This window comes from Rhipicephalus sanguineus, chromosome 9, assembly GCF_013339695.2.
Source record: "Rhipicephalus sanguineus isolate Rsan-2018 chromosome 9, BIME_Rsan_1.4, whole genome shotgun sequence".
NCBI lineage: Eukaryota > Metazoa > Arthropoda > Arachnida > Ixodida > Ixodidae > Rhipicephalus > Rhipicephalus sanguineus.
The window spans coordinates 70,678,847-70,705,594 of NC_051184.2; the positions used below are offsets into that span (position 1 = coordinate 70,678,847).

A 26,748-nucleotide genomic window follows, 5' to 3' on the forward strand; every position below is an offset into this window, starting at 1 on the left:
CAACAAAATCTTGTAGCGCAACATCCATCGCGAGTACAGCCGCCAATTAAGCCCAGCTGAAGCTGCATATTAAAACTTTCGATTGCAGCGCTACCGTGTGAGCTTTCGGCGCGAATCGCACCGAAAGCAGGAGCCACTCTTGCGTTCGACAAACTAATTTCTACACTATGGTTGGCAGCTGCTGTAAAAAAATTGCTGGCGAACGCTGGCACCCTGGCACTGCTGGCTCGCCGCTCGTTGTATCGTCGATCGACTACGTTTGACCCATCGCATTCTCCGTGTCGTGCGGCGGTGCTCGCGTTGTGACAGCGTGGCGGAGTGATCGAGTGATTTCGCGAACCCAAAAGCATCGGTGTGTGCGCGTCTCTTGTGGTGATCGTGGTCGAAACCGTGGCGTCGCCCATGGCGACTCGGCATCTCGCGTCGTTCGTGTTGCTATGCGGTGCCGTGGCACGTTCCCCTCCACGATGAGCTCCTTTGCCGGCAGCCGGTGTTCGCTTGAATCGCGATTCTCGTCTTCTTGGAACGGCACACGTCGACACCGCCCGGCAGCGTTTTAATGCGCTGCCATTATCCGTTCGTCCCAGCGAAAAACGTGCCGGAGTTGGCGAAACTCGAGATTCGGCCGGTAAGTAAGTGTGCTCCGTGGAGCAAGACTTCGATTTGGGTGAGTTGGTGCATGCTTAGCTGGGAAAACACAGCGCAAAAAGACGAAAGAAACAGGGCACACCGGACGAGCGCTGGACGAGCACGGTAAACTGAACAGCGTTCGTCCAGTGTACCGTGTTTCCTTCGTCCTCTTCTTTTTGCGCCTTGTTTAGCACTCCGTGGATTTAGCTAGTGACTGATCGGCTGGGAAGCGCTTCGGATAAATCCGTTGAACGAAGTCGCAGCTTAGCTATTTGACGATCCTCAACGTTCGAGGAGCCGTTAAACGTGTGCTGCGTTGGCTCATAAAACTGTGTGGAAAACGCATTCACCGTACGTGCGTCATATCGTAAAGCTGGCGTTCCTCTCAAAACGCGCCCTCGAGCTCTCCTGTTTGCCACGATGCTGGCATTTTTCGCCAGTCGAAGTTGATCAGACGTCTAGCTTTTAAAAATCGGATTGTAATTTGCTGCAGCGTTGCTCGTTCCATTCCGAATGACGAGCAAAGCGGCGACGTCCTCGCATTTTGCAAAGTTCAACTAACTTGGTCTTGTTTCCCTACTCTATGATACCAGTGCCACGGCGCACTGCTGATCGTGGTCAAGGCCGATCAGAATCAAATTTCTCTGCAGTGATTGGCTCCTTTCTGAAACCTGCATAAATTGAGCCAATTAGGGTCAAGAAATTCGATCCCGATCGGACTCGATCACGATGAGCAGCGCACCGTGTCACACGGGCACTTTCAATCGCGATCAGGGTCGATAGCGATTAGGCTCCATCAGCATCAGGTACTGCTTCACGGTCTCTGTTAATCGCGATCAGGCTCCCCGATAGTGATTTGACTGACGTCAGCGCCAAGCGCTATCTGGATTAGTCTGGACCGTGTAGCAGTGACCATCATTGATCGCGATTAAGAAATCCGATTCGGATTGGCCCCTGGTCGCGATCAAAGTGCCCGTGTGACACCGGTATTAGATAAAGCAGGATAAATGGAAGTGGTAATTCACTGGCCTTAATATTTTTAGCGCGAATACTGTGCATCAGTTTTTAGCTTTTTTAATAAAGTGGTTTCTGATCAAGCATAAACAGCGGAGACCTAAACCATGCACAAACTGTAGAAATTTTTGACCAAGTTTCATTTTCGGCTGCAAGGAAATGTAATAGTTTAACCTCGTAAGGAATTCTCATACCACACAAATTTAAATACCTTGGTTATCTGCGATATTTGCAATATGCATAGATTCGGGATGCAGCCGAACTTTTCAGAACTAATGTGCTAATTCTGGCGTAATTCGTTGTTGCTTAGTGGGATGACATCAATTGACTCATTGAACATTCATGTAGCGATATCCCAGTATTGTGTACTTATGTTATTGTCAATGCTGAATATGGAGGCGGAAGCTTTAGATGTCTCATTAAATATGAAAACTCACAGCATCAACACGAAGTGAAGCAAAAAATCATTACGCAATGACATCACAGTTTACCAAATTTATGACGTCACACGATCCTTTCTAGAGCTCGCCAAGCTGTTGCTTGTAGGTAAAGCCTTTGTGTGTGGTGGCTTGATTACAGGTACAGAGTTACATGTTATTACATGACTGCATTGCACAGAAGTGATGCTTCTTCGAAATTTGCGAGAAACTGAGCTTGACTTCAATTGTGAGTGCATATGCTAGACGAAACTCAGTCAAGCGAGCATTCCTAGGGTGTTCCTTTATGTACGTAAGTCTAAGGCTTTATAAAATCCACGCTTTACATGACATAACTGCAAGAAACACAGTTCCCATTGCTTGCCTGGAATGGTGTGCGACCAAGAGTGTTTAAAACCGACACGTTTCTACAGTCCAACCTTCGGGAATTGGCAGTGGCACAGGTAGTGCCCCAAGAAACTTCAGACAACATGCTGTAATCTACTTTTTTTATCTTTTAACTACCACTAGGTGCATGTATCGTCTGTTTAAGTGATATTTAACGTTTCTTTCAAGAAAAATTACCAGCCCTCATAAAGCTCCGTGAAGGTTATCTGAAAAGTATAATATAATAATACCTGGGGTTTAACGTCCCAAAACCACGATATGATTATGAGAGACGCCGTAGTGGAAGGCTTCGGAAATTTCGACCACCTGGGGTTCTTTATAGTGATGCAGAACTATCGGTAAATTTATTATCGATAGTATCGATAGTTTCTTTGAAACTATCGATAGTGTAAACAAACTATCGATAGTACTACTATCGACAAACTATCGATAGTCGAATCGGTAGTACCATTGGTAATATTAGTAGCGATATTACTGCCACGCGTGTTTATTGCTTTGTTTTGATGTATTCGGGTTTCACCCAAAGACTTTTAACCGCGTTTGACGCAGACCGTGCCGCAGTGTTTGAGAAGTTTCGCGATTGTTTGACATTTTAAGCCTTTACGCGCCGGACGCGAATATTCAAGTTTATTCCAGAGCTTACACTGGAAGGTTTGTTGACTAATGTATAAAAGACGAAGCGTTCCACCGATTGTCAGATTACTCGATGGCCGGCGACTGTTCTCGCCGCAATCAGTGCGCAGCGTGTATCGCTTGTATTCTTAGTTTTGACTTTCTGGGCACAAGTTCGACCAAAAAAAGAGCTTCATATTTCCCAGTCTTGCTGCAGCATTCTTCACCGTCACAACCACGTGACAAACTATCCATAGTGGTGCGAATCACGATGCTGTTGCTGGCTGGCCAAACTGCCAAAATATTTGCGATAGCCTACTGTAAGCTTCGCTTAACTTATGAGGAAATTTTTATCGAGAGAAATTATTTGCGCAGTGAAAATGGCGGCATATGTCCATCAATAAATTAATATTTAAAAGCAACTAGTTACATCTTACAATTAACAAACTTAGTTCTTGATAATTTTTTATTTTGCAATCATCAAATACAATATAAAACTGAAGCCGCGCTGTTCCACCCCATGTAACCGCTTCCTTTCCGCTACAGCTTAATAGTCTGACTTTATGACCATGTGTCAGCGAAGCACTCTGGTGAAGAACGCAAGCATGTCAACTTTCTTGCCCTTCAGCCTGCTCCTCCGGCTCTACTATGTACCACGCGCGCGGGGAACCAAGTTTATGCTCCAATGAGTTCGCGTTGTTGATTTTAAACTATCGATAGTACTTACTATCGATAGCACTATCGATAGTATCCTTTACCATCGATAGTTCGATAGTGACTCAGCTATCGATAGTATCGATAGTACCATCGATAGTTCTGCATCACTAGTTCTTTAACGTGCATCTAAATCTAAGTACAAGGGCCTCAAACATTTTCGTCTCCATCGAAAATGCATCCACTGCGGCTGGGATTCGATCCCGTGACCGGGTGAGCAGTCGAGCACCATAACCACTAGACCAACGCACTAGACCACCGTGGTGGGGCCTGAAAAGTATATAATACCGGTGTCACACAAGCACTTTCGATCGCGATCAACAATGATCGCTGCTACATGGTCCAAAGTGATTCAGATTGAGTTTGGTGTAGACTTCAGTCAAATTGCGGTCTGGCTTCCGATCTGGGAGCCAGATAACGATATGCAAACTCTCAATTGTCTTTATCCTGATCTGGCATGATCGTGATTAAAAATTTGCACCTGATCCAGATCAAAGCCAAATCCGGATTGGCCCTGATCACAATCAAAAGTGCCCGTGTGACATTGATATAATACACATAACCAATTTTGGCCATAACGAAAGTTCACATCAAAAGTCTCCCAGCCTAGCAATGAAAATGCTGAAACAAGCTTCTGTTTTTGTCTCATTTTTTCCCTCAACCACTGAAACCAACAGGCAACTAAGCCAAGGAAAGCATAGAGGGCATCGTTCATTGTCTCAACTTTAGTGTAATAATTATGTCTTAAATTGAAGGTTGTGGGTTCGGTGGGATCCAAACCCAAAACCTGTTGCTTTGGATCCCACCATTGGAAAGGGTGCTTTTTCATCTGCTTTAATGCCTTTCAATTCAGGTCATAATCATTACACTAAAGTTGAAACGACGAATCATGTGTCTATTGGTTTCATTTGGTTGTGTCTCGCGAAGAAATGAGCCCCTCAAACAATTCCCCTTCTTTTGTATTTCTTCCCTCAGGAGTGTTGCAGACGCTCGCCAACCTAAACAGTGAAGGACCCAAGATGGCGGTGCACGCAGTGGCTGCCGCGGCAGCCGCAGGGGGTGCAAAGCGCAAGGAGATCTACAAGTACGAGGCCCCCTGGACGGTGTACAGCATGAACTGGAGCGTGCGGCCCGACCGCCGCTTTCGGCTCGCCCTCGGCAGTTTCATCGAGGAGTACAACAACAAGGCAAGTTTGAAGTCACGCTCACTCTTTCTGGCAGTGGATACCTGGATAGCGTCTGAATGCAAGCCAGTTAATATGTATCTGTGCTTACTCTTCTTCGTTTATGTACCTGCTTCGGTTTGTTCCTTTGTTTGCTGTAGTAAGGGCTGTATTGTGGTGCCTTTCTGTTAATCTGTGCCCTGATGCTTTCATCAACACTGTTGTGCCTGGCTGCAGGTGCAACTGGTGTCCCTGGACGAAGACACCTCCGAGTTCCTGGCCAAGAGCACCTTCGACCATCCATACCCAACCACAAAAATAATGTGGATACCCGACACTAAGGTAAGTTCGGTATAGCTCACGGATTCTGGCAACGTTGACTTAACCTCGTTGTCACTGTTCTTCCTTTCATATTCAGTTTTAATATTGCAGTGCTTTAGAAGCTAGGGGGGGAGCGGGGTCTATAAAAAGAATGCTAACATGATGGACCACTTGTGAATGAGACATGTTGCCGAATTTCAATATACTAGAGTCTTTTAGCAAGTTACGGAAATACGGTATGCAAATACGGTAAGGCAGTACGGTACCGCTCCTCCTTTCCCGGTCGTTGAGCGGCCAAAGCACAACCAGCGGGAAAGGAGGAATGCTACTTACTGCCTTACCGTATTTGCGTACCGTATTTCCGTAACTTGTTAAAAGACTCTATTACTAAGACTCGGTGAATGGCAGCACCGGTAAAAGCTTAAGTTCACAGGTGAGCATTTTGGCTTGGTACAGTTTAAGACAGTACAATACAATAGCAGTGGTACCAGAGTTCATGCTGCGGAAACGCAATTACGCACGCAACAGCATGCGACAAGCAATAGAGAGCAAGGTTCTTATTCACAGTACAGTTGAATCTGATTACAACAAAGTAGCATTTGGACCTTAAAATTTTTTCGTTATATCCAATATTCATTGTAACAGTAGAGAAAAAAATCAGCTCTAATGAATCGACAGTCGGGCTTGCACAATAATCTTAGATACAAAAATGCACGAAAAGCATAAAAAGATGCTGCCAGACATCGAAATCGGCATGTTACTGCACTTGCCTTTTCTCAATGCTAGGCAAGTGGTGCCATCCTTTGCTGGTGCATTAGTGTTCGAAGTTTTCCCATTCGGTTCGTACAGTGGTGCAACCAGACAAATGCACTTTTGTGCGCTGTGTGACTAAAATTTCCACAACTTTTGGAAACGATTAAAAAGATGTCGTTTCGAAACGTCTTTCGGTATTTATGCTACCTTTCGTGTTTGTAGCCTCACACTGTGGTCTAGTGGCTATGGCGCTCGACTGCTGACCCGAAGGTTGCAAGATTGAATCCCGGCTGTGGCGGCTCCATTTTCGATGGAGGCGAAAGTGATTGAGGCCCATGCACTTAGATTTAGGTGCACGTTAAAGGACCCCAGGTGGTCAAAATTTAGTTTCCATTACTCATAATTTGCTATATCTGTGTTCCTTATAACGAGCTTCGACTGTAGTGTTTACTCGAGAAGTATTGAAAGGCTATTCGCTTAGTTATAAGTTCAACGACACTGTACTCGTCGAGACTTAGGCGAACACGAAATGGCACAAGCATGGACGCTGCACTTGTATAATTCCGTGTTTGTCTGTGTACAAACAAGGGCCCTGTCATTGAAATGCTATTCACAATATGCAAAGAACCCTGCGACAGAGTTAGTAGCCAGCCTGACTGCTAACGCTGCCACAGTTGTGCTACGATTTACGGATTGCACAACTTTTTCTAGTGAAGCTCATTATAACTCACATATTCGGGTGGCAGTGCTACACACGAAAAACATGACGCCGGCGAGCGTAAAGAAGTGGTGGCCTTCAAAGGTGCGCTGGTCACGTGCGTCGTTGCGTGCGTCGTTTTCTGACAGCCGATGCCCCCTCAATCTTGGGCTTGTGGGCAATCAGCCGTTTCTGATGTGGCAGTACAACATGTCATTTCATCTTGCCACATTCTGTTGTTGTGTGGATATGAACGCATGGCCATTGTTGTTGCCTGTGGCAACTCAAGTGTTGCGCTGCTGAGCACGTGGATGGAGGTCCAGTGGATGGAGGAAGGAAGAAGAGGGAGCATAGCGCAATGCGGTTGAAAGAAACAAAGAAAGGGATGTGGTGCGTCAGGCACGCACATGCCCGCCTTCGCTTGCCCCCATTTTCCCGACAGGGCAAGAGCTCCTGAATTTTTTTTCATTGCCTCGTCCTCTTTGTCTTGGTGGTCGTTCTGCAGGGCGTGTTTCCCGACCTGTTGGCAACAAGCGGTGACTACCTGCGGGTGTGGCGTGCGAGCGAGGATACGCGGCTGGAGTGCCTGCTGAACAACAACAAGAACTCGGACTTCTGTGCTCCCCTGACCTCCTTCGACTGGAACGAGGTGGATCCCAACCTGCTCGGAACGTCCAGCATAGACACCACCTGCACCATCTGGGGACTCGAGGTACGGCCCTCACCGGCATTGTGCTTTCAGTCATCGGTTATGTTCTCCAGTGGGAACTGAAAGATTAGTTCGCGAACACAATGTGCTGGCATACTAGCTGGTGGGAATCCACAGTGCCTTCTTAGTGTGAAATGACAGCACAAGACCTGTCCTGCCGTCTGTCTTGTGTTGTCGTTTTTCGCTAAAAAGGCACTATGGACTGAAAATTAGGCTTTGCTGAATGTGGTTTTGTGGTAATATATAAAACAGCATTAACACAAGCAGCTAGGCTTGTGCGAATATTCGAGCACTTCGAATATTCGAACGAATAATATAGTATTCGAATTCGCTTCGCTTCGAATTTAAATTATTGAAAATTTCGAAGTATTCGAAAGGAACGAATAGGTGTATATTAATCCGCTTGTAACCCCCCTGTAAAGGTGGTTTCACTGCAGTGCAGGAGTGCTATACCGTGAATAGACCTTTCCAAAAAAATCCGCACTGTCCGCTTGTAACCTCCTGTAAAGGTGCTTTCACTGCAGTGAAGGGGTACTATACCGTGAATACACCTTTCCAGGAAAAATCTGCACTGCCGCGAAGCCCCACTTCAAGGTTAAATGAACATATTACCCTCACATCAATTCATCATTTTTTTAGTTTAAAAGCTTGTTCTACCAGCTTATATGCTCCAAGTGTAGTAAATTTTAAAACGTAACATACTTTACAGGTTATCACTTGCATTCTACCGAAAGCCGAATCCTGCTACTATTCAAAGTTGCTTCCACTTCTTTTGAACCAAAAAGAATGACATTTGCACAGGCCTTCATACAATTAAAAAAAAAAAACGTTGTGCAGATTGGTTGGGTCATGACAAATATGCTCGTTTTTTTATATAATGTGTGGTATATACTATTCGAATTCGATTCGAAATTATTTGACCAAAATCACTATTCGCTTCGAATTCGCTTCGAACCTAAAATTTACTATTCGCACAAGCCTACAAGCAACAAAAAAAAATCTTCCATGCAGAATCTCCGTTGGGTATTGGCGAAGTGATGTCTAAGCAAAGGAAAGTGTATGCAGTAGATTCTCAATAAACGGAACCTGAAGGGACCAGGAAAATGTGTTCCATTTAACGGGAGTTCCGTTTACCGATTGTTTTGTTCTGTTAGACAACGTGATGTGGTCATCTCTGCACTTAACAGATTAACGTAGATGAAAAGCATTGGTGGCGCAGCGAAGTTTTCAGTTAACTTCATAGTCTGCATCATGACATTGCCAACACAAAACACTGTCACGGCCTTGATTATAGTAAAACTTAGACTAAACTACGCACAACACTCAACAAGAAGCCGTTAAATTTTCTGCGCTGTTTGCGTAACAACAATTCTTGGTCTCTCGTGTAAGTGCAGTGTTTTATTTACTACCATATACTTTCGTTTATTCTTCTAGTTATTTCACTCTCATTGTTCGGCTCCGCGGTTACTACCTGTCCTAAGTAGACGTACTCCTTTACAACTTCCAGTGTCTCGCCACCTATCGCAAAGCGCGTGTTGTGCACGCGCTTTGCGATAGGTGGCGAGACACTGGAAGTTGTAAAGGAGTACGTCTACTTAGGACACGCGCTTTGCGATAGGTGGCGAGTGGTCAAGTGTTGTGCGTAGTTTAGCTCATTCGGCAAGCATTATCAAATCATGAATGGTAGTCTACCACTATCCCTCAAGAGGAAGGCATGTAACAGCTCCATCTTATCGGTACTTACCTACGGAGCAGAAACCTGGAGACTTACAAAGAGGGTTCAACTTAAATTGAGGACGATGCAGCGAGCGATGGAAAGGAAAATGATAGGTGTAACCTTAAGAGACAGCAAGAGAGCAGAGTGGGTCAGGGAACAAACGGGGTTTAAGGACATCATAGTTGAAATCAAGACGAAGAAATGGATATGGGCCGGGCACGTAGCACATCGGCAGGATAACCGGTGGTCATTAAGGGTAACTGACTGGATTCCAAGAGATGGCAAACGCGTGAGGGGGAGACAGAAAATTAGGTAGGTAGATGAGATTAAGAAGTTTGCAGGTATAACGTGGCAGCAGAAAGCACAGGACCGGGTTGATTGGCGGAACATGGGAGAGGCCTTTGCCCTGCAGTGGGCGTAGACAGGTTGATGATGATGATCATGATGACTTTCGTTTGTCTTCATTTTTTTGCGCTGTTTACCTCGACCAGCTATGAACCGTTACCAACTTGCCCAGTTTTCAATTCTACTTAGTGTTATATATTTCCCAATTTTACCAAGGCTTCAGCAAAGAATTAGCCTGGCTGTCTTCTGAAAGTATCATAAATAAGTGAGAAATACTGTATTATCTCGCGTACAACTCACCGCCACACATAACCTGCTCCCCCGACCACAAGCTGCTCAAAATTTTCAGAAAGATCTCTGTGTATTAAGCGCACATTTCAATTGTGCCAATTATAATATTACACCCTGATAGTAATGACCACAATAACAGGGCTTAAATATAAGATTGCGAAAACTTCCATTTTCACTCAGTTTCACTCGCCAGTGCCACTTTGCCCGTTCTCACCTACTGTCAGTTTCAGCTGTCACTATCACTGTGGTCTTTCTTGCATTGCCGTGAGGCATTGCTGTGTAGCCAGTTGGCGTGTAACTCTAACCCCAACTGCACCTCAGAATTTCCTGTATTTCATGAGTGGCTTATACACAACAAAATATTGTACAAGTTTCTCGTTTTAAAAATTAGTGAGAGTTAAATGTTACAAGAAGCAACTGGTTACTGATAACCCATTTTTAGCAATGTAGTAGTGCCCAAGACTGGTTTTCGAACTTCACAGCCTTTGAGAAGCTGTACAACTACACTCAGTTACAACCTACGAAAAGGTGTCACCTCCACCCACAGCCATCACTGGCCCTCCCACAGTGAAGTTGCTTAGATGCCCCAATCCAGTAGTGCTTACTCCTTTCATGACGTCAAGTGCTTCTAGCGTGTTTCAGATAGTTGACTTTCCCATACAGACGCACATTTGTGTTGCTTATTTTAGGTCGGAAGCTTGAACGTCCCGGTAAATTTCATCCAGGATCCTAACATTGCTGCTCAGCCTAACGTAATGTTTTAGGTTATACCAACGAACCTTTAACTCATAGTATGCGTAGTATTTAAGTTCACTGAGAAAAAATACTTACAGTTCGAGCAGAAACCAGCCAGCACAATCGTCTTTCACAGGGGAAGGGAATTTTGATGGAGGCGAAATGCTCGAGACCCGTGTACGTAGATTTAGGTGCACGTTAAAGAACAACGGATGGTCAAAATTTACGGAGCCCTCCACTACGGTGTCCCTCATAGTCATAACATCGTTTTTGGGATGTAAAACGCCAACAAAACTTGTATTACAGGTGGAGGGAAGGTGCTTTAAGGTTCTGTGGGCAGAGCTCACGTTTTATCTGAGGCTGTAACTGACTAAACAGTGGACTCTCAGCAAACGGAAATCTCTTAAATTGAACTGCTGCTTAAACAAAACAACTGCGTCTAATATGATTGGTTCTGCTGCTTTAAACAAAACAACTACGTCTAATATGATTGGTTCTGCTGCTTAAACAAAACAACTACCCCTAATATGATTGGTTTCGTACTTGGATTCCGCACCCTTGTTCATCTCTCAGTAAGTGGAACTCCTGTTAAACGGAACACATTCTCCTGGTCCCTTCAGGTTCTGTTTAATGATAGTTTACTGTGATAGTTCTGTTTTGTTGAACAGTTCTGACCAATAGTGTGCTGCTACCCGCAGACCGGCCAGGTGGTGGGTCGTGCTATGGCGGGAGGGGGCGCCGTGTCGGGACACGTCAAGACACAACTGATCGCCCATGACAAGGAGGTGTACGACATCGCGTTCTCTCGAGCGGGTGGCGGCCGCGACATGTTTGCCAGCGTTGGGGCCGACGGGTCGGTGCGGATGTTCGACCTGCGCCACCTTGAGCACTCGACCATCATCTACGAGGACCCGCAACACCAGCCGCTCCTGCGTCTGGCCTGGAACAAGCAGGACCCCAACTACCTGGCCACGTTTGCCATGGATGCCTGTGAGGTGAGCTGGTTTTAACGCCGTGCTTGTGCCACTGTGAAAAGAAAAAATTGTGCGCAGCTTCAACTGAGTTAACGTCACGAAGTCTGATTAAAGGGACACTAAGGGCAAATAACAATTTATGTCAGAGTGAAAGCCCAATGTATGACAACTTCTAAAGCGGCAATATTATCAACAGCAGTGCCCTACTTACCGAGAAATTAAGCTAAATGTATCACATGATGAGCGCCACGGGTGGGACATTTTCGAAGTGATCCCGATGACGTATGGAAGTCGGCCTACAATAAATCACTAGTAATAAAACTAGCAGCAGTAAAAAAAGAACCTTCCGAGCATCAAAAGACGTAATAAAATGCTGTTTGTTCGTTCCCGCTTGATTCATGGAAAAAAGAACCTCCGTGGCATTGCCATATGGGGAACGGCGCGCGTGGTTCAAAGGTTCCGTTTTCGCCGAACTGCGCCTCGCCCGGCGCCCTGCTTCGCTCACGCGGTCGCATCTCAGTGGTAGTTTCGGGATCGCGTACTGCCGCGTGTGTTTTGCGCGCTCGTGAAAGTCGCTCTGACCGAAAGTTCGATGATGCCGCATGCATGTGATATTGCCGGATGCCCGAATGGTGCACAACGCCAGTGCTGCAGCAAGGAAACCGGTGTGTCTTTTCACTGGGTGACGCGTAATGAACCCTTACGCTCGAAGTGGCTTAGCGTCATGCCATTGCGCCAGTGTGCTGAACAGTCAAAACCTCTGCGTGTGTGCTCGCTGCGGAACTGCGGGACTGCGGCAAGCTTCGATGGCTTCAATGGCCCCGTTGTTGCTACTGTGGGTCCCGCTACTTCCGCTCTGCTGCTACTAGTGTCGGCGGCCGCGCAGTAAAAGCGGGCAACTTTGGGCATGGACGCAGTGACGTATTAAAGTTGTATTTTCAGGCGGGAGATTTGAAGCGCGCTAACGCGATGCGGACCACAAAAACGTGATTTTATTTCAAAATAAGCACTTCCTTGGCATAAAAGTAGCACTACAAGGTTTCTGTACCGCTATTTCAACAATCAACGTCGACTTAATATTTGCCTTTAGTGTCCCTTTAAAGGGACACTAAAGCGAAAAACGATTTTTTTTATATTAGTAAATTACTCTTTCACAATTCCAAGATAACCACGCTTGCCACGAGAAGACGCACCGAAAGTAAATGCTGGTGGCGACGTCATCTTTGAATTCTCTCACTCGCGAAACTCCGTGACGTCATAAATTTTGACAACATCTACAAGGTCCTACATAGTTCCTAATCGGTAAAAATGACTTGCATTGTCCTCTGACTGGGCCATAGACTTCATTTCACATACTAAGTTTCAGGAAATTTCGTTGAGCCAATGTCGCCAAAATACGAAAAGTATACTTTGAAATCCGTGACGTCACATGCGGAGATTTCGGCACGAAATTTAAGCGTGGAACACTGACCTTGAGTTTCTACTCTTAGTAAACCTATGATGGTGAAATTAACGACATTAGAGTTCTCAGAATAAAATTTATTAATATAAACCAAGTCATTGTTTCACTTTAGTGTCTCTTTAAAGGGACACTAAAGGCAAATAACAATTTATGTCAGAGTGAAAGCTTAATGTAAGACAACGTCTAAAACGGCAGTATTATCAACAGCAGTGCCCTACTTACCGAGAAATTAAGCTAAATGTATCACACGATGAGCACCACGAGCGGGACATTTTGGAAATGATCTAGGTGACGTGAGAGAGTCTGACTGCAATTAATCACTCGTAATCAAACTAGCTGCAATAAAAAAAAACCTTCCGTGCATCAAGAGACGTAATAAAATGCTGCTTGTTCGTTTCTGTTAGATTCATGGAAAAAAGGACCTCTTTGGCGTTGCCATGGGGAACGGCGTGCATGGTTCAGAGGTTCCGTTTTCGCCGAACTGCGCTTCGCCTGGCGCCCTGCTTCACTCACGCAGTCGCGTCTCAGTTGTAGTTTCGGTATCGCGTACTGCCGTGTGTGTTTTGCACGCTCATGAAAGCCGCTCTGACAGAAGGTTCGACAGAATGCCGCATGCATGTGATGTTGCCGGGTGCCCGAATGGTGCACGCTGCCAGTACACGCCGCCGCGCAGTAAAGGCGGGCAACGCTGGGCACGGCAACAATGACGTGAGAAAGACCTCTTTCAGGCGGGTGATCTGAAGTGCGCTAATGCTGTGCAGTACACTAAAACGTGATTTTATTTCAAAATAAGCAGTTCCTTGGTACAAAAGTAGCAACACGAGGTTTCTGGACCGCTATTTCAACATCAACGTCGACTTAATATTTGCCTTTAGTGTCCCTTTAAGCAGCGGAGCTGGTGGCATCAGCGCACCTTTCCTCCGCTTTTGCCAATGTTAGGCGCGCCCTTCCTCCTCTTTTCCAGCATCACCTGTGCCCGAGCGTACTACTGCCATTGGTCAACGTCACCGGCACAGCCAATGGCTCTGCTGCTCTCTCTTATTCTCCATACCACCTGCTCCTCTACCGCCATAGCTTTTTGCCTTCGCTGTCCTCCTCTCTACCCGTCTTCACCCTCTCCACGTTGCCACCTTTTCTCTATCCAGCTCAACTTGCTACACTAGGCTTCCCTATCAGCCACTTAGCTTCACCCATGCTCTCCCTCATCTCAGTCATCGCTTTCGCAGCTGGGCTAGAAAGTGCGGACGATGAATGCCCAGGGATTTGCCTCACCGTTAAACAGCACCGCTTTTAAAATGTGGTTGTTAATTCCGGATATATCGGAACTTAAAGGCGATCATAAGACAGCTCGACATATCAATGATTTGAAAGTTCCAGATATCTTAAAATGTCTCATGTCTCGGACAGTTGCCCAGGATCGTGGAAAGTGAGAGTTTTTTCCAGACATGTCACATGCTCGGAAATTCACTTCCTTTTTAGTTCAAGTGACTTTCTCTGTCTAGTGGTTCTCAATATACTGATAATAACGCTAATGGTCATAGCGTCATGGCACATACATCTGCTGGCAAATGAAACTAAGGCCTTGTTCTGTTGTAGCTAGTGTAGTTTCATAAAAATTTAGGGTTATCTCTAGCTTGCAAGTACTTTTGGGTGAAGGAGGAGTGTCGTAGGACCTTTTACAGACACAACCAAATGAATCCGATGGACCATTAGGCCATGCAATTCATAGGCGACATTAACTGTATAGTGTTATACCGTAAAAACCCGCATATAGCTCGGACCCGCATATAGTCCGGGGTGTAATTCGGGGATAGCAAACGTGAGAAAAAAAGTTTTCACCCGAATATAGTCCGAGGAAAATGGAAAAAATGCATTTATTGACATTTCATTCATCGTCGTCGTCGGACGCACTCTCTTCCGAAGCTCCCTTGTCGGAAATGTTCTCCCACAGCACATCATCCTCAGTGCCATCAAGCGCGTTGGAGATGGAGCACTTTTTGAAGGCGCGGCAAACGAGCGCCTCTGGAATGCAGGCCCAAGCCTCGACTATCCACGAGCAGAGCATCGCTGGCGAGGCCCGTTTCAGCCGTCCGGCAGGGGTCACTTCTGGTTCTCCGGACCTCATCCACTCCACGTACAGGCGCTTGACATGGTCCTTAAATGGCTTATTAAGGCACACATCAAGCGGCTGCAGCTGTGATGTCATCCGGATGACGACGAGCTCGGTGCGGGAGTCGCGCAGCAGTCGCTTTACGGAGTCGGCCAGGTGACACCGAAACGCGTCGAGCACAAGCATCGAAGGGAGCCCCAGCAGTGCTCCGGGCCGTCGACACCACACGGACTTTATCCAGTCAAGGACTAACGATTCGTCCATCCACCCCTTGTCCTGGCAGCGGACGACGACATTTTTCGGGAACTTCTCCCCCTTCGGCAGCGTCTTTCGTTTGAACACCACGTAGGGTGGCAGCTTGCGACCGTCAGCCGTGCAGGATAACATTACAGTCACCCGCGTTTTTTCGTTTCCAGTCGACCGCACGATAACTTGCCTGGAGCCTTTTTGATGCACCGTCAGCGCCGAGGGCATATCCAGGTAGACCGGCGTCTGATCCGCGTTGCCGATCTGGCCCAGCTGAAAGGGGACTGCCTTTCGCAACGCAATTATGTACCTTTGAAAAGCCACGAGGTGCTCTTCGTAGCTCTCTGGTAGCTTCTGGGAGATCGACGTACGCCGACGTAGGGAGAACCCAGCGCGGCGCATGAAGCGAGACACCCAATGCTTGCTCGCTTTGAAATCCTCCGGCTGAATGCCTTTGTCTCGAGCGATCTCCCTTGCCTTCGCTTGTAGCAGCTCGATGTTGACAGCGAGATGTGCAGCTCGCTGCTCCCGCACAAAGTCTGTGAGTTCTCGTTCCACGTCAGGAAATGCTCCATTTTTTGGTCCGCGGAAACTTTTTCGCTGGCCGCTGCATGCAAAGAGGGCTTCCTTCTGCTTCCGCCAACCGCGAATGCTCCGCTCGTTGACTCCGAACTGCCACTCCGCGGCACAGTTGCCGATGGTTTCGGCAGCAGCGATAACTTTTCTTTTAAAAGCAGCAGAGTACTGCCTGCGCGGTCCTGACATGGCGTAAAATCACAGGAGCAAAATCGAGGCCGTCGTTATGGGCACCAAGTTGAAGCAAAGGCCACTGACCAACTGACCAGTTAAGACTAACGCCGCTAACACTACCTAGCGCAGAAGCGCGCAGACAGCTGATGATGATGATAGCACCGCGCTATGCCGAAACCGAAACTGAATTTGGGCCGAAAATTCTTGGGACCCGCATATAGTACGGGGCCGAAATTTCGCACCCTAAAATCTAGAAAAAAACCTCGGGCTATACGCGGGTTTTTACGGTAATTATGATATAGATTGAAATGAATTAGCTCTTTCTGTACCATGCCCCTAAAGCATCGATAGCTCACTATCGATGGTTTGAATTGCCACTTTTGAGACATTCCGTGCCATTCATGGACACGCTGCATCATTCATCACGATAAAGAATAACTATAGTTTTCTTCGTTATGTATAGTTTCGTTTTTTCCGCGTGGCCTTCATTTTTCATCGCTCTGCGATGTTGCTCGATTGTCTAAGTGGAAAGCGAAAATGGCCACCTCCAGATGTGGTATTTCTTGAGTGAGTCTGAGTGATTTCCAGTTTGTTTCCCGACCTATGGCTGTAGCGTATTATGCAAATTTTAATGGCTGGGTGTCTCTCCCAGGTGATAATCCTTGATGTACGAGTGCCGTGCACGCCCGTGGCACGGCTCAACAACCACCGAGCGTGCGTCAACGGCATTGCCTGGGCTCCTCACTCGTCGTGCCACATCTGCACGGCCGGTGAGTATAGTATGACTTCACTTCCTCTGAAGCATGTGATGTCTTGTGTACTACCATATTTTAGATGCGAAGTATCTTAAGGCGGAGCTCAATCCGGTGGTGGTGGTGTGCGGCGTGACCACCCTTACTGCGCATGCGCATACCCTCTCCACACACCTCCTCTCCACTCACCCTCTCCACCTCCCCTCTCCCCTTTTCCCTCTCCCCTTCCCCTCCCCACTTTCCTTCTCCCCTCCACCTCTCTCCTCCCCCTTTCCACTCTTCCTCTGAAACGCGGGCTAGACATGCCGAAATTCTCTCCTGCGCAACGCCGTGATGAGCTCGAACGCATGCGCGTCCCCTCCGCTTCTCTCTCCTCTCCCACGCTGCCCCCCCTCTCGCCCACCTGTCGACCGCGTTCCCCACTCGCCCTGTGAGAATTAACGGCCAGGCTAGATGGAAGATACGACGCGCGTAGAGTCCCTCTTCGCATTCCACGACGCGAGGTCGGTAGCATGCCCAACGAACGCCAACGGAACGCGATCGTGCAAGTGCTCCGGCTTCGCATCGCCTCATGGTCCCCTTTAGCGGGAGATGGTGTAATTTTTGTTGCATATAAACCACGCAATAAATATAAGAAATTTGGAGGTAAATTTGGCACTTGGGTTATATGAAATTCTGGTCTGCATTGTTGCTTCAGGGCAATACATGGAAGGTGGTAATGACAGCAACAGCTGAAACTGGCAGTAGGTGAAAACACCAATAATAATATTTGGGGTAGGGGTGTGTGAATATTCAAACTTTTGAATATTTGTCGAATAGTGTGTGCTGTTCAATTCGATTTGCACTGGAATTTGACTCTCGAAGTATTCAATCTTCCGGAAGATAATACTGTCAACGTCCAATTTTTCAAATTCTCTAGGGACCGCGAAATCGTCCGAAAAATCGGGCAGTCCAAAAAAAAAAGAATTTAGGCTTTTAACACGAAAGTGTTTTATGCCGGGCTCTACTAAGACTTCAGTGACGTTATTTCCGTCACAGATATGGCGTTGACAAAATGGACGCTAAGGGATGAGAAAGTTCCGCCACCAGGAATCGAACCTATGACCTCTCGGTCTGCAACGATAAGCGCCTTGCGCTCTACCGACTAGGCCACCAAGGCAGATGCGCGACTTTTCACAAATGCGCTTTATATCTCACACATTTTCCCTCGCACAGTGCTCTCTGTTGGTGGGGCGGGGCGGTGCCGCCGTCTGTGAGCGGTGAAGAGAAGTATTCGGCAGGAAACTTACCGTATTTACTCGAATCTAACGCGCACCTTTTTTTCGGTAAAACGAGTCCAAAAATCGCATGCGCGTTAGAATCGAGTACCGAAAAAAAAAAAAAAAGAAACTGTTGTCATATTGTCATCGGCATTTCAAGATGGATGTCTGCTCTGCTGTGTTCGATTACATCAATGAAACAAAAAGTTTACCGTGTTAGTCTATTTATCTCTGTCCATAATTATGATTAGAAATCTGTTATTTATCTTAGAAACTACCGAAACAATAGTCTGTTCGCTTGCTCCTTCAAAAATTACATTTTTAACCTAAATTTAAAGATTAGTATAATTGGTGATTACCTTAAGCATCCTGCCGCTCGGTTCTTGGCCCATCCCCCTTTGTGGGTGAGCGCCATCAAGACGAGGAGATTATCATCATCATCATCAAGATGGCCGCCTCCTGCGCGCCTCGGCCATTTCTGCCATTGTTTCATTTCGTATGTGTGCTGAGCAGTTCGTCGTCTAGTTCTGCGTTCGCATTGATGGCATGGAAGTGCCGACTCCAAATATTCGACGAGTGCACCGCGATGCCGCATTTAAAATAAAAGTTATTACATGTGCAGAGAAGGACAGAAATCGGGCCGCATCGCGGAGTTCCCAAAATGTGCATGCGAGACTGGTGCAAACAGAAGCAGAAGATTTTTTACGGCAAAGCCCGCTGTTTGACTTTGTGTTTTATTTTTTGAAACTGTAGTTCTTTAAAACCCAAATACCTGTTCTTCGGAATGTGCGAAGGTTGGACTCCTACGGACTTTTTTTTTTGTTCTTTTCTCTCACAAAAAATGGGTGCGCGTTACAATCGATGTTTTACTCTTTTTGTTTTTTTTAAGTCGCGGAAAACGGGTGCACGTTACAATCGAGGGCACGGTAGAATCAAGTAAATACGGTACTAGCACTGATAGAGAACGATTCGGCAGCGACACACTTAAAGTGTGGCCTCCGAGAAGCCTCTCGGCGCACACTCTTGGAGGCCATGGTTAAAGCTTCTAGACACCAGCGAAAAGCGCTTGCCGCGCTAGCATTGGGGAGTAGCCCTACACGCAGTCAAGTTCTTTGCCTTTCGCTTTGCGTTAGCATGTGACTGCTCGTTGTTGAAATAGTGCTGCTTCCACATGGACCAACGGTGCTTCTCTGCCGCCGACTGCTTCCAGTGCGATAGCACCAACTGAAAAAACTGCAGCCGTAAGCGCTGCAGAAAGGCAGCAATGTCAATGGGCGAATGCCCTGCCTTGGTGGAGCGAGACAGAGGCTAGCGGGACATGGAATGACTGCGCGCATTCGTGGCTCGAGCTACAAACCTCTGCCTCCCGTGTTGCTGAAGAGCAGTGTGGTAGTGTATGCATGTGCACAGGTGTAGGTTACCCTATTACTCGGGAGTACACACCTTGCCGTTTCTCTCCTTAATTGACGACGCTTTGAAAAAATGCATAGCGAGTACCAGTGCTTATGTGCTTGTTGATGTGCTGTTGATTCACGATACGCTGTGTCCAGGTATATGTTAACAACTTGAGCTACCACAACGGTTAAATCATGATCGTGAGTGTTAGTTGTCGCGATGAAGATGTGCCACTAGGCGTCGATGTGGGTGCATCCACGTCAAACGGTGCTATAGCTGCCAAACACCAATAGACATTGTAGAAGCTCTGATATATATCGGCCGGTGCGAATATTCGAGCACATCGTATATTCGAACGAATATTACAGTATTCGAATTCGCTTCGATTCGAATTTAAATGATTGGAAATTTCGAAGCGGTTCGAAATGAACGAATAGGTGTATATTAGTCCATATGTAACCCTCTTGTAAAGGTGGTTTCACTGCGTTGGAGGGGTGCTCTACCGTGAATGCACCTTTCCAGGGAAAATCCGCACTGCCGCGAAGCCCCACTGCAAGGTTAAATGAACAAATTACCCTCACATCAATTCATTATCTTTTAAGTTTAAAAGCTTGTTATGCCGGCTTATATGCTCTAAGTATAGTAAATTTTAAAACGTAACATATTTTACAGGTTATCGCTTGCATTATACCGAAAGCCCCAAATCCTGCTACTATTCAAAGTTGCTTCCACTTACACTAAACCCAAAAGAATGAGATTTGCACATGCCTTGTTTAAATAAAAAAATATATATATTGTGTTGGTTAGTTGGGTCATGGTAGATATGCTCATTTTTGTCTATAATATATTATATATACTATTCGAATTCGATTCGAAATTATTCGACCAAATCACTATTCGCTTCAAATTCGCTTCGCATCTAAAATTTGCTATTCGCACCAAGCCTAGATATATCACTACATAATAAGCACTACTTCTGTGAAGACACGTTTAACTTTCGTGTTATACCGATTCCTATGGTGAAGGGATCAGCCATGCTTTTTATTTATCCACTCAAGCAGTCACATCGCCACAGCCACATCTGAAATAGCTTTAATGCCTCCCAGTACATTTATCAGGCATTTTGGTGCGCATCCAGGCTTTTGTGGTTACATTCAGTACCTGTCGCGAACCCTGATTAACTGCGTGCCAACCGCCAATTGCAAATCTGCATCTCATGATAAGCGCTGCTGATACCAGCAAAGCGCAGAATAGATTACGGCTTTGTCACATGAAGCGTTCGGAAACAATGACGCGGAACACAAGACTGTGGCGGAAGAGCGGATGACTCGTCCGGATTTCCCCGATGCGTACGCGCAGATAAACGATATGCACACGCATCGCCAAATTTCCGCCGATACGCAACATTTGCTGCTGCATAAAGCCTATCGTTCCTAGTGTGCAGCACATCGCCAACTGAGCTGACGTCGTCTCTGCCGAGGTGTTTGCTGTACCGTGCGCATGCGTTTGTCATGAAAGTGTTCGTGATGCCCACTCCGTTCTTGACCGCACATGGGTGCGGCGATGGTAAACTGCTTACGTTTGTGAAGGCAGCATGTCTGTGCAGTGCACTTAGCGGTCTCGCACATAGTGGCGGCATGACCGGAGGGGCAGCGCGTTTGGGTTGTATGCATACCGCTGCGCTAGGCCATATGCACTACTGAGCAGTTAGCTGAATATGCTTATCATAAAGGTTGGACGCATTTGCCGCCTGCCACCATCACGCTTCCATGCATTTCCGGTGCTTATCGGTTGCAAAGCTGCCTTTCGGACTCTGCTACGGCTACAGACGGATCGACTCATGAAAGCACTGGTTCCAACCTGCGAGATGACAGACGCGGCAGAGGTGGGGGCTTCAATTAGTGCCGTTACAGACCTGAAATTTGGTCAGAAAGTCCGCAAAAGCGGATTCCAAAGATTTTCAGCGTCCCAAAATTTCGGATGTTCTTATACATTGACGTCTGTGGGGCGGATTAGGAACTACGGACTAGAAGGGAGAGCGCCCTTGTCCGCCACATCAGTTAGGCCTCCACAGAAGTTGTAGGAGGGGGAGAGGTCTTTTCCTTTCACGTGTAAAGTTTTGTCGACACCACATTGGTGGCACCAAATCATGTAAATAAATACAATTCGGCCTCCGCATCGCCTCATTCTTGATAAGACAACTAGGCGACACTACCCCTCCAGCACTTTACCAACTTAGCCAAAAGAAATGTTTTCATGTTGCTATCTCATAAGAATGTGCTTAAGGATCCCCTGCAATTTTTTTGCAGTAATTTCGCTTCAGAGTATTAAAAAAATGTTCGACAAGTGTTCGAAAAATATTCAATTCGAGCTACACTCACATTTTAATATTCGAATTCGCTTCCACTCGAAATTTTGCTATTTGCACAGCTCTAATTTGGGATTTAACATCCCAAAACCACGATATGGTTATGAGGGCTCCAGAAATATCGACCATCTGGTGCTTTTAACGTGCACCTATATCTAAGTACATGGGCCTTTAGCATTTTGCCCCTTGAAATGCGGCCACTGCGGCCGGTATAGGTGAGAACGCTGGTGACTGAAACTGGGTGAAAAAGATTTTGCAATCTTTGAGCACATATATTTACTGAGGCCATTTCAATGTATACGATAGGCAGTAAAATCTCAATGATATGATCTTGTAGGGTGACAAAAAAATATTTGTACCAGCGAAAATTTGTATCACCAATAAACATGAAAAATTAGTATACCAAATTAGTCTGTTACTGGTCTTTTACCTAGGAGCGTAGCTGATGTTGGTTAGCTGCCAGCCCGTAAAAAGTTCACGTGCTGTGCGACGCCAACAGGCAGAAAAAGAGTGGTCGACACTCACCGCTATGGCTGCAAACGGCGCTGACTAACACTCCTAGGTTTAAATGCACATAACCCCATAAAGTGGACGAGAGGATGACCGCCGCCGTAGCTCAGTGGTAGAGCATCGGACACATTATTTGAAGGTCGCAGGTTCGGTCCTTGCCGGCGGCAAGTTATCTTTTCATCCACTTCACTTTCTTCACATTTTTATCCTAACTACTACAAATAACATCCCCTATACTTTCCTTGGCATTGTTGTCTGTTAGTTTGTGTCTGACAAAGAAGCAACGAGCCCTAAAAGTCATCTTGTTTCCTCCTGTATATATTAGATGTGATAGTGTAATGAACTCAGCCGCAAGTTGGCACTCTTTCTGTTTGTTCTTTACTCTTCGCGCAGTTTTCTTTGTGCCAGTACCTCATTTAAAGAATGGAAATGCTGGCCGTAATGGCAGTGATGATGACCATTGCACCTCTCGCATGTGCTGCAGCGGACGACCACCAGGCTCTGATCTGGGACATCCAGCAGATGCCACGGGCCATCGAGGACCCCATCCTGGCGTACACGGCCGAGGGCGAGATCAACCAGATTCAGTGGGCGTCGACCCAGCCCGACTGGATCGCGATCTGCTACAACAGTTGCCTCGAGATCCTGCGCGTCTGAAAGTGCGGCCAGGCCCGGCAACTCGCTTCTCGGCACGCGAGTGCCGCCAACGCGCGTTACGGATCTCCGGCGGATTGAAAGACACTGCGAAGTCGGATGCGTGCTGGTGCCTTTGCGCGTCGAATCACTTAACCCAAAGGTTGGCTCGATCATCGCACGACATTTGTCGTTTGCGTGAAAGCGCTACAACTGGAAGCAGGCTTTGCAACCATGGCCTAGCAGGCACGAAGACGGCAGAAGCGCATGCGCTGAAGGAATCCCATTACTGAAAGCAGACGAAGATATTCTTGTGTGCCGACTTCGACATTGTGAAAGAGGCGGCAGTGCAAAAAAGACGAACATTGTCTATTTTGTCGACGTTTGGCAGTTCCGAGCCACGTGTCTCCTCCATGGAAGATGGCGTTTATACCAGTGACTTATCTGAGGCCTTTGGCTAACTGTGCCAAATACCGTTAGTTCTTGCTGGCCTGTCTTGCTACAGGCCACGCATGTCATCCGAGTGCCGAGCTTGTGGTCGCGCTTTCATCTATTCTACTTTCATCATCCTCATCGGGTGTCGCCTCGGCGCAAGACAGTTTCTCAAGTGCGTGCAATTGAATTTTCAAAATGCATTCTGTGGTATATCGATCGTTGAGGCTGCCTTCCGTAGCAGCGTGTCATCTGGAAAAGACTTAAGAAGTGTCATTTTTTGGCGTTTTATCTTGGTTTTAGACTTTTACACACTAATATGTCTTTTACTGTAGCCTCTTTTCGTTTGGTAGGCTCAGAGATGTTGGAAGATGCAGTTGACAAATGTACTTGTGCAAAAGAAAGATGAGTGGCAGAAAATGCTTGTATTGCGTTTAAGCAGTCTCTACATACGTTGTCAACACGTTTGTGTAGAACATTTCCAGTCGAACATCTTCATTTCTGTTATGAAAAGTAGCCCACCGCTAAGCAAGCAGCGTTATGCAATTTGAACCTATGCAAGCACGGCCTGTTGGCTTGTTTTAAGGATGCGCTCTTTTATTGTAAAGATCGCTTGCACAAAATGTTCTGTACTACAGCACTGTACTTGGTCATTTCATGTAATGTACAATCACGTTGTAGTGTGCATAATTGAAATGCCAAAGATGTTGAGGGCTGGCATCTTTTCGCGCAGCGATGTTTTTTAAATAGGCTGCGAAGGCCCAGATATCTGGGAGGCCAGGTGGTTTGAGAAATTTAATTTTTTGTTTTTTACTGCCGCATTCAAAAGCACGAGAGCATTTACATTTAAGGACGTGTGGCTACTTGTTTGATGCTGTTGACCAAGAACATTTGTGCTGGTCTAGTTCGTACCGGTTTCATTGAAGTATGAAAGTATCACTTTAGTACTGCGATTGTTGGAAAACCTTTACATTACATACTCTGGATGAATTAACGAATTTACTGCTTGAGCTGTCTGGCGCTATTGCGTCTGGAAAGGCTTCTCACATCATTGCTTGCTTGCAGATTAATGCAGTGACAGTGCTTGTCTATGTTTCTTTTTTTGTCTCATGTACAGCCTGTGTGTACAGCCCTGTGTGTTAAAGTATCACTGCGCATCAGTTCTCTGGCAACTTCTCAGCACATTCATGTCATCTCATTCACGACGTGACGCCGATGGCTTGTCACGAATTTACGCAGGGTAACAGTCATCATAATGTAGTGTGGTCGCGCTAGAAACTTGCTGACCGCAAGATGCCGTACACCAAAGCAACGTTCTGTTCTTAAGATAAACGTGGCAGACGTGGATGAAACCTGAGTACTATGAAACCTCCGCGAAACCAACGTTTTTTTCTATAAACATTCTGTGTACAGTAGCGCCAGTGGCCAATACATTGACCAGCTGCGCGAGGGCCCCAGCAATTGTGTTAGTGTTGGTCATGGGCAGTAGTGTTTAGTGAACGTACGATGTGCGATCGATTTCAATGGTCGTGGACATCAGCATTTGCGTGGTGGTGGTGGAGAAACATGCGTGTCCGGAGTGCATCGTTGGTGAACTGCAAAAGCGGGTGTGACGTGGCTCTGCTTTCTGCATCTCGGAGACAGTGCTGTGATGGTGTACATGACTCTAACACCGTGCCTCACAGTGCATGCTGGACTACTCCGTCACCCGTGGACTGTGGTGGCCAGCGCTGCGAGTTCAACATTGGCACCGGTGAAGTACAGCGCTTCGGATACATCAGTGCCCATCGATGTGTTTTTAACTGCTTTATGTCATACGATGTCTCATTTACAAACTGTGTGGTGCCGTTTTTGGCACTTGACCTTATTATCATGTCATGGAATTGTAGTGTGCTGTAGCTCCAGCACAGTAGTAATTGAAAGCATTTTCAGGTAGCTGCCTTTGTATATTTTGTTTATGCAGTAGACTTCCGTTATTTTGATTCCCGATGGTTTGATCCCAAACCAACGTCCTGGCTGTTTTGGTGGAGAGAAGTACATTTCTCTCATTCAAAACTCTCATTATACTATTGATCGTCACTGGAAAATTCTCATTGAACGGCCAGCAACTACATGCCTTCAATCCATTGACAGTCATTTCTGACTATTTAATTCATCATGTGACCTAGCTGTAATTGATAGAAAGTCAGTGCACCGAGAGCAACTTAAACCCACCGAAAAAAATGACTTTTAGCTTGTATTCTGCGATATTACAATGAAAACGCTCACAATATATTTTTATCCCTAACAGTCACCTTTTCCTTTAAAGTGGCAGAGAAGTTGCAAGCACATCACTATCACATATTAGGTTGCGTTTATGATGTCATTGCTAATGTAATTGGAAAATAGTGGCTCAGGTGCTTGCATAGATGTGACAACAGTGACGTACCACTTTAAATTTTTACTTGCAATTAACTCATTCGGAAAAGTTAATTTGCATACTGAAGTGTGGTAAGATGTTTGCACTGTGTGTTTTCAGTGTTCTGGATATCTCCATACGATTGGGGCAAACTGACAGTAAGTTAAACTTGGCTGGGCCAACTCATAAAAAACTTGAAACATCAAATGCAGTGCACTTAAACAAGGGCGACAGTCATATGGACAACAGTTATCATTAAGTGTAAATAAATTTCTTGTCACTGAAGGCAAGCACAGCAGATGTTACTGTACTTATTGCCGTAATCACAGGCATGCTACATCTCGTGTGCATGTGTTATAAACGAGCGTTTATTAGGTTTGGTTGTTCATTGTTTTCTTCTATGAACCCATAACTCTGTGTGCGTTACATTTGTGGACATGGTAGAATAAACACCGCCAAGTAAAGCAGCACTGCAGTGATTGGCTATATTTCACTGCTCCCAATTCAAATCGCACAATGATTTGATCAATTTTGTCAATTCCGTCACTGTCGAATTATGGAAGTCCAACATGTATGTTACGTTGCCATTGAATTTGTGCACGGCAACCTAAATTCAATATGCATAGTAAGTAGATGACCCACTAGTACATGAAATTTATTGACAATTTTAATGCAGTTTTGGGACGTTAAACCCCAGATAATATTATTACAATTTGAATGCATTCATTTCGTTCAAAAATAGGTCATCTAATATTTTGAAAACTGGGCTAAGACATGCCATCGTAAAAAGAGCTGCTTTTTTGTCTTGTTAATTTTCATCGCATTTTCATCGAATGATACTTGTCACCGTAAGTAAACCATTTTGTGCACATGGTATCACCTCATTGAAAATGCGTTTATAGTAAGGAAAAATAAATCATACTGTGTTGCAAGA

General features: G+C 46.0%; 1 protein-coding gene across 2 annotated transcripts; it reads left to right on the top strand.

Annotated features, from left to right (window-relative positions):
- The first annotated feature begins 181 nt into the window (after positions 1–181).
- Positions 182–26,748, top strand: LOC119405303 (DDB1- and CUL4-associated factor 7). 2 transcript variants are annotated; one of them, XM_037672126.2, is made up of 7 exons: positions 182–632; positions 4,770–4,981; positions 5,195–5,299; positions 7,234–7,440; positions 11,224–11,520; positions 16,720–16,837; positions 22,836–26,748. In XM_037672126.2, the coding sequence occupies exons 1-7, from the start codon at positions 560–562 to the stop codon at positions 23,006–23,008; spliced, it is 1,185 nt and encodes a 394-aa protein (XP_037528054.1). In that variant the 5' UTR covers positions 182–559; the 3' UTR covers positions 23,009–26,748. The 2 variants fall into 2 exon arrangements, with proteins under 2 accessions (XP_037528054.1, XP_037528055.1); XM_037672127.2 differs by having other exon boundaries at positions 184–628.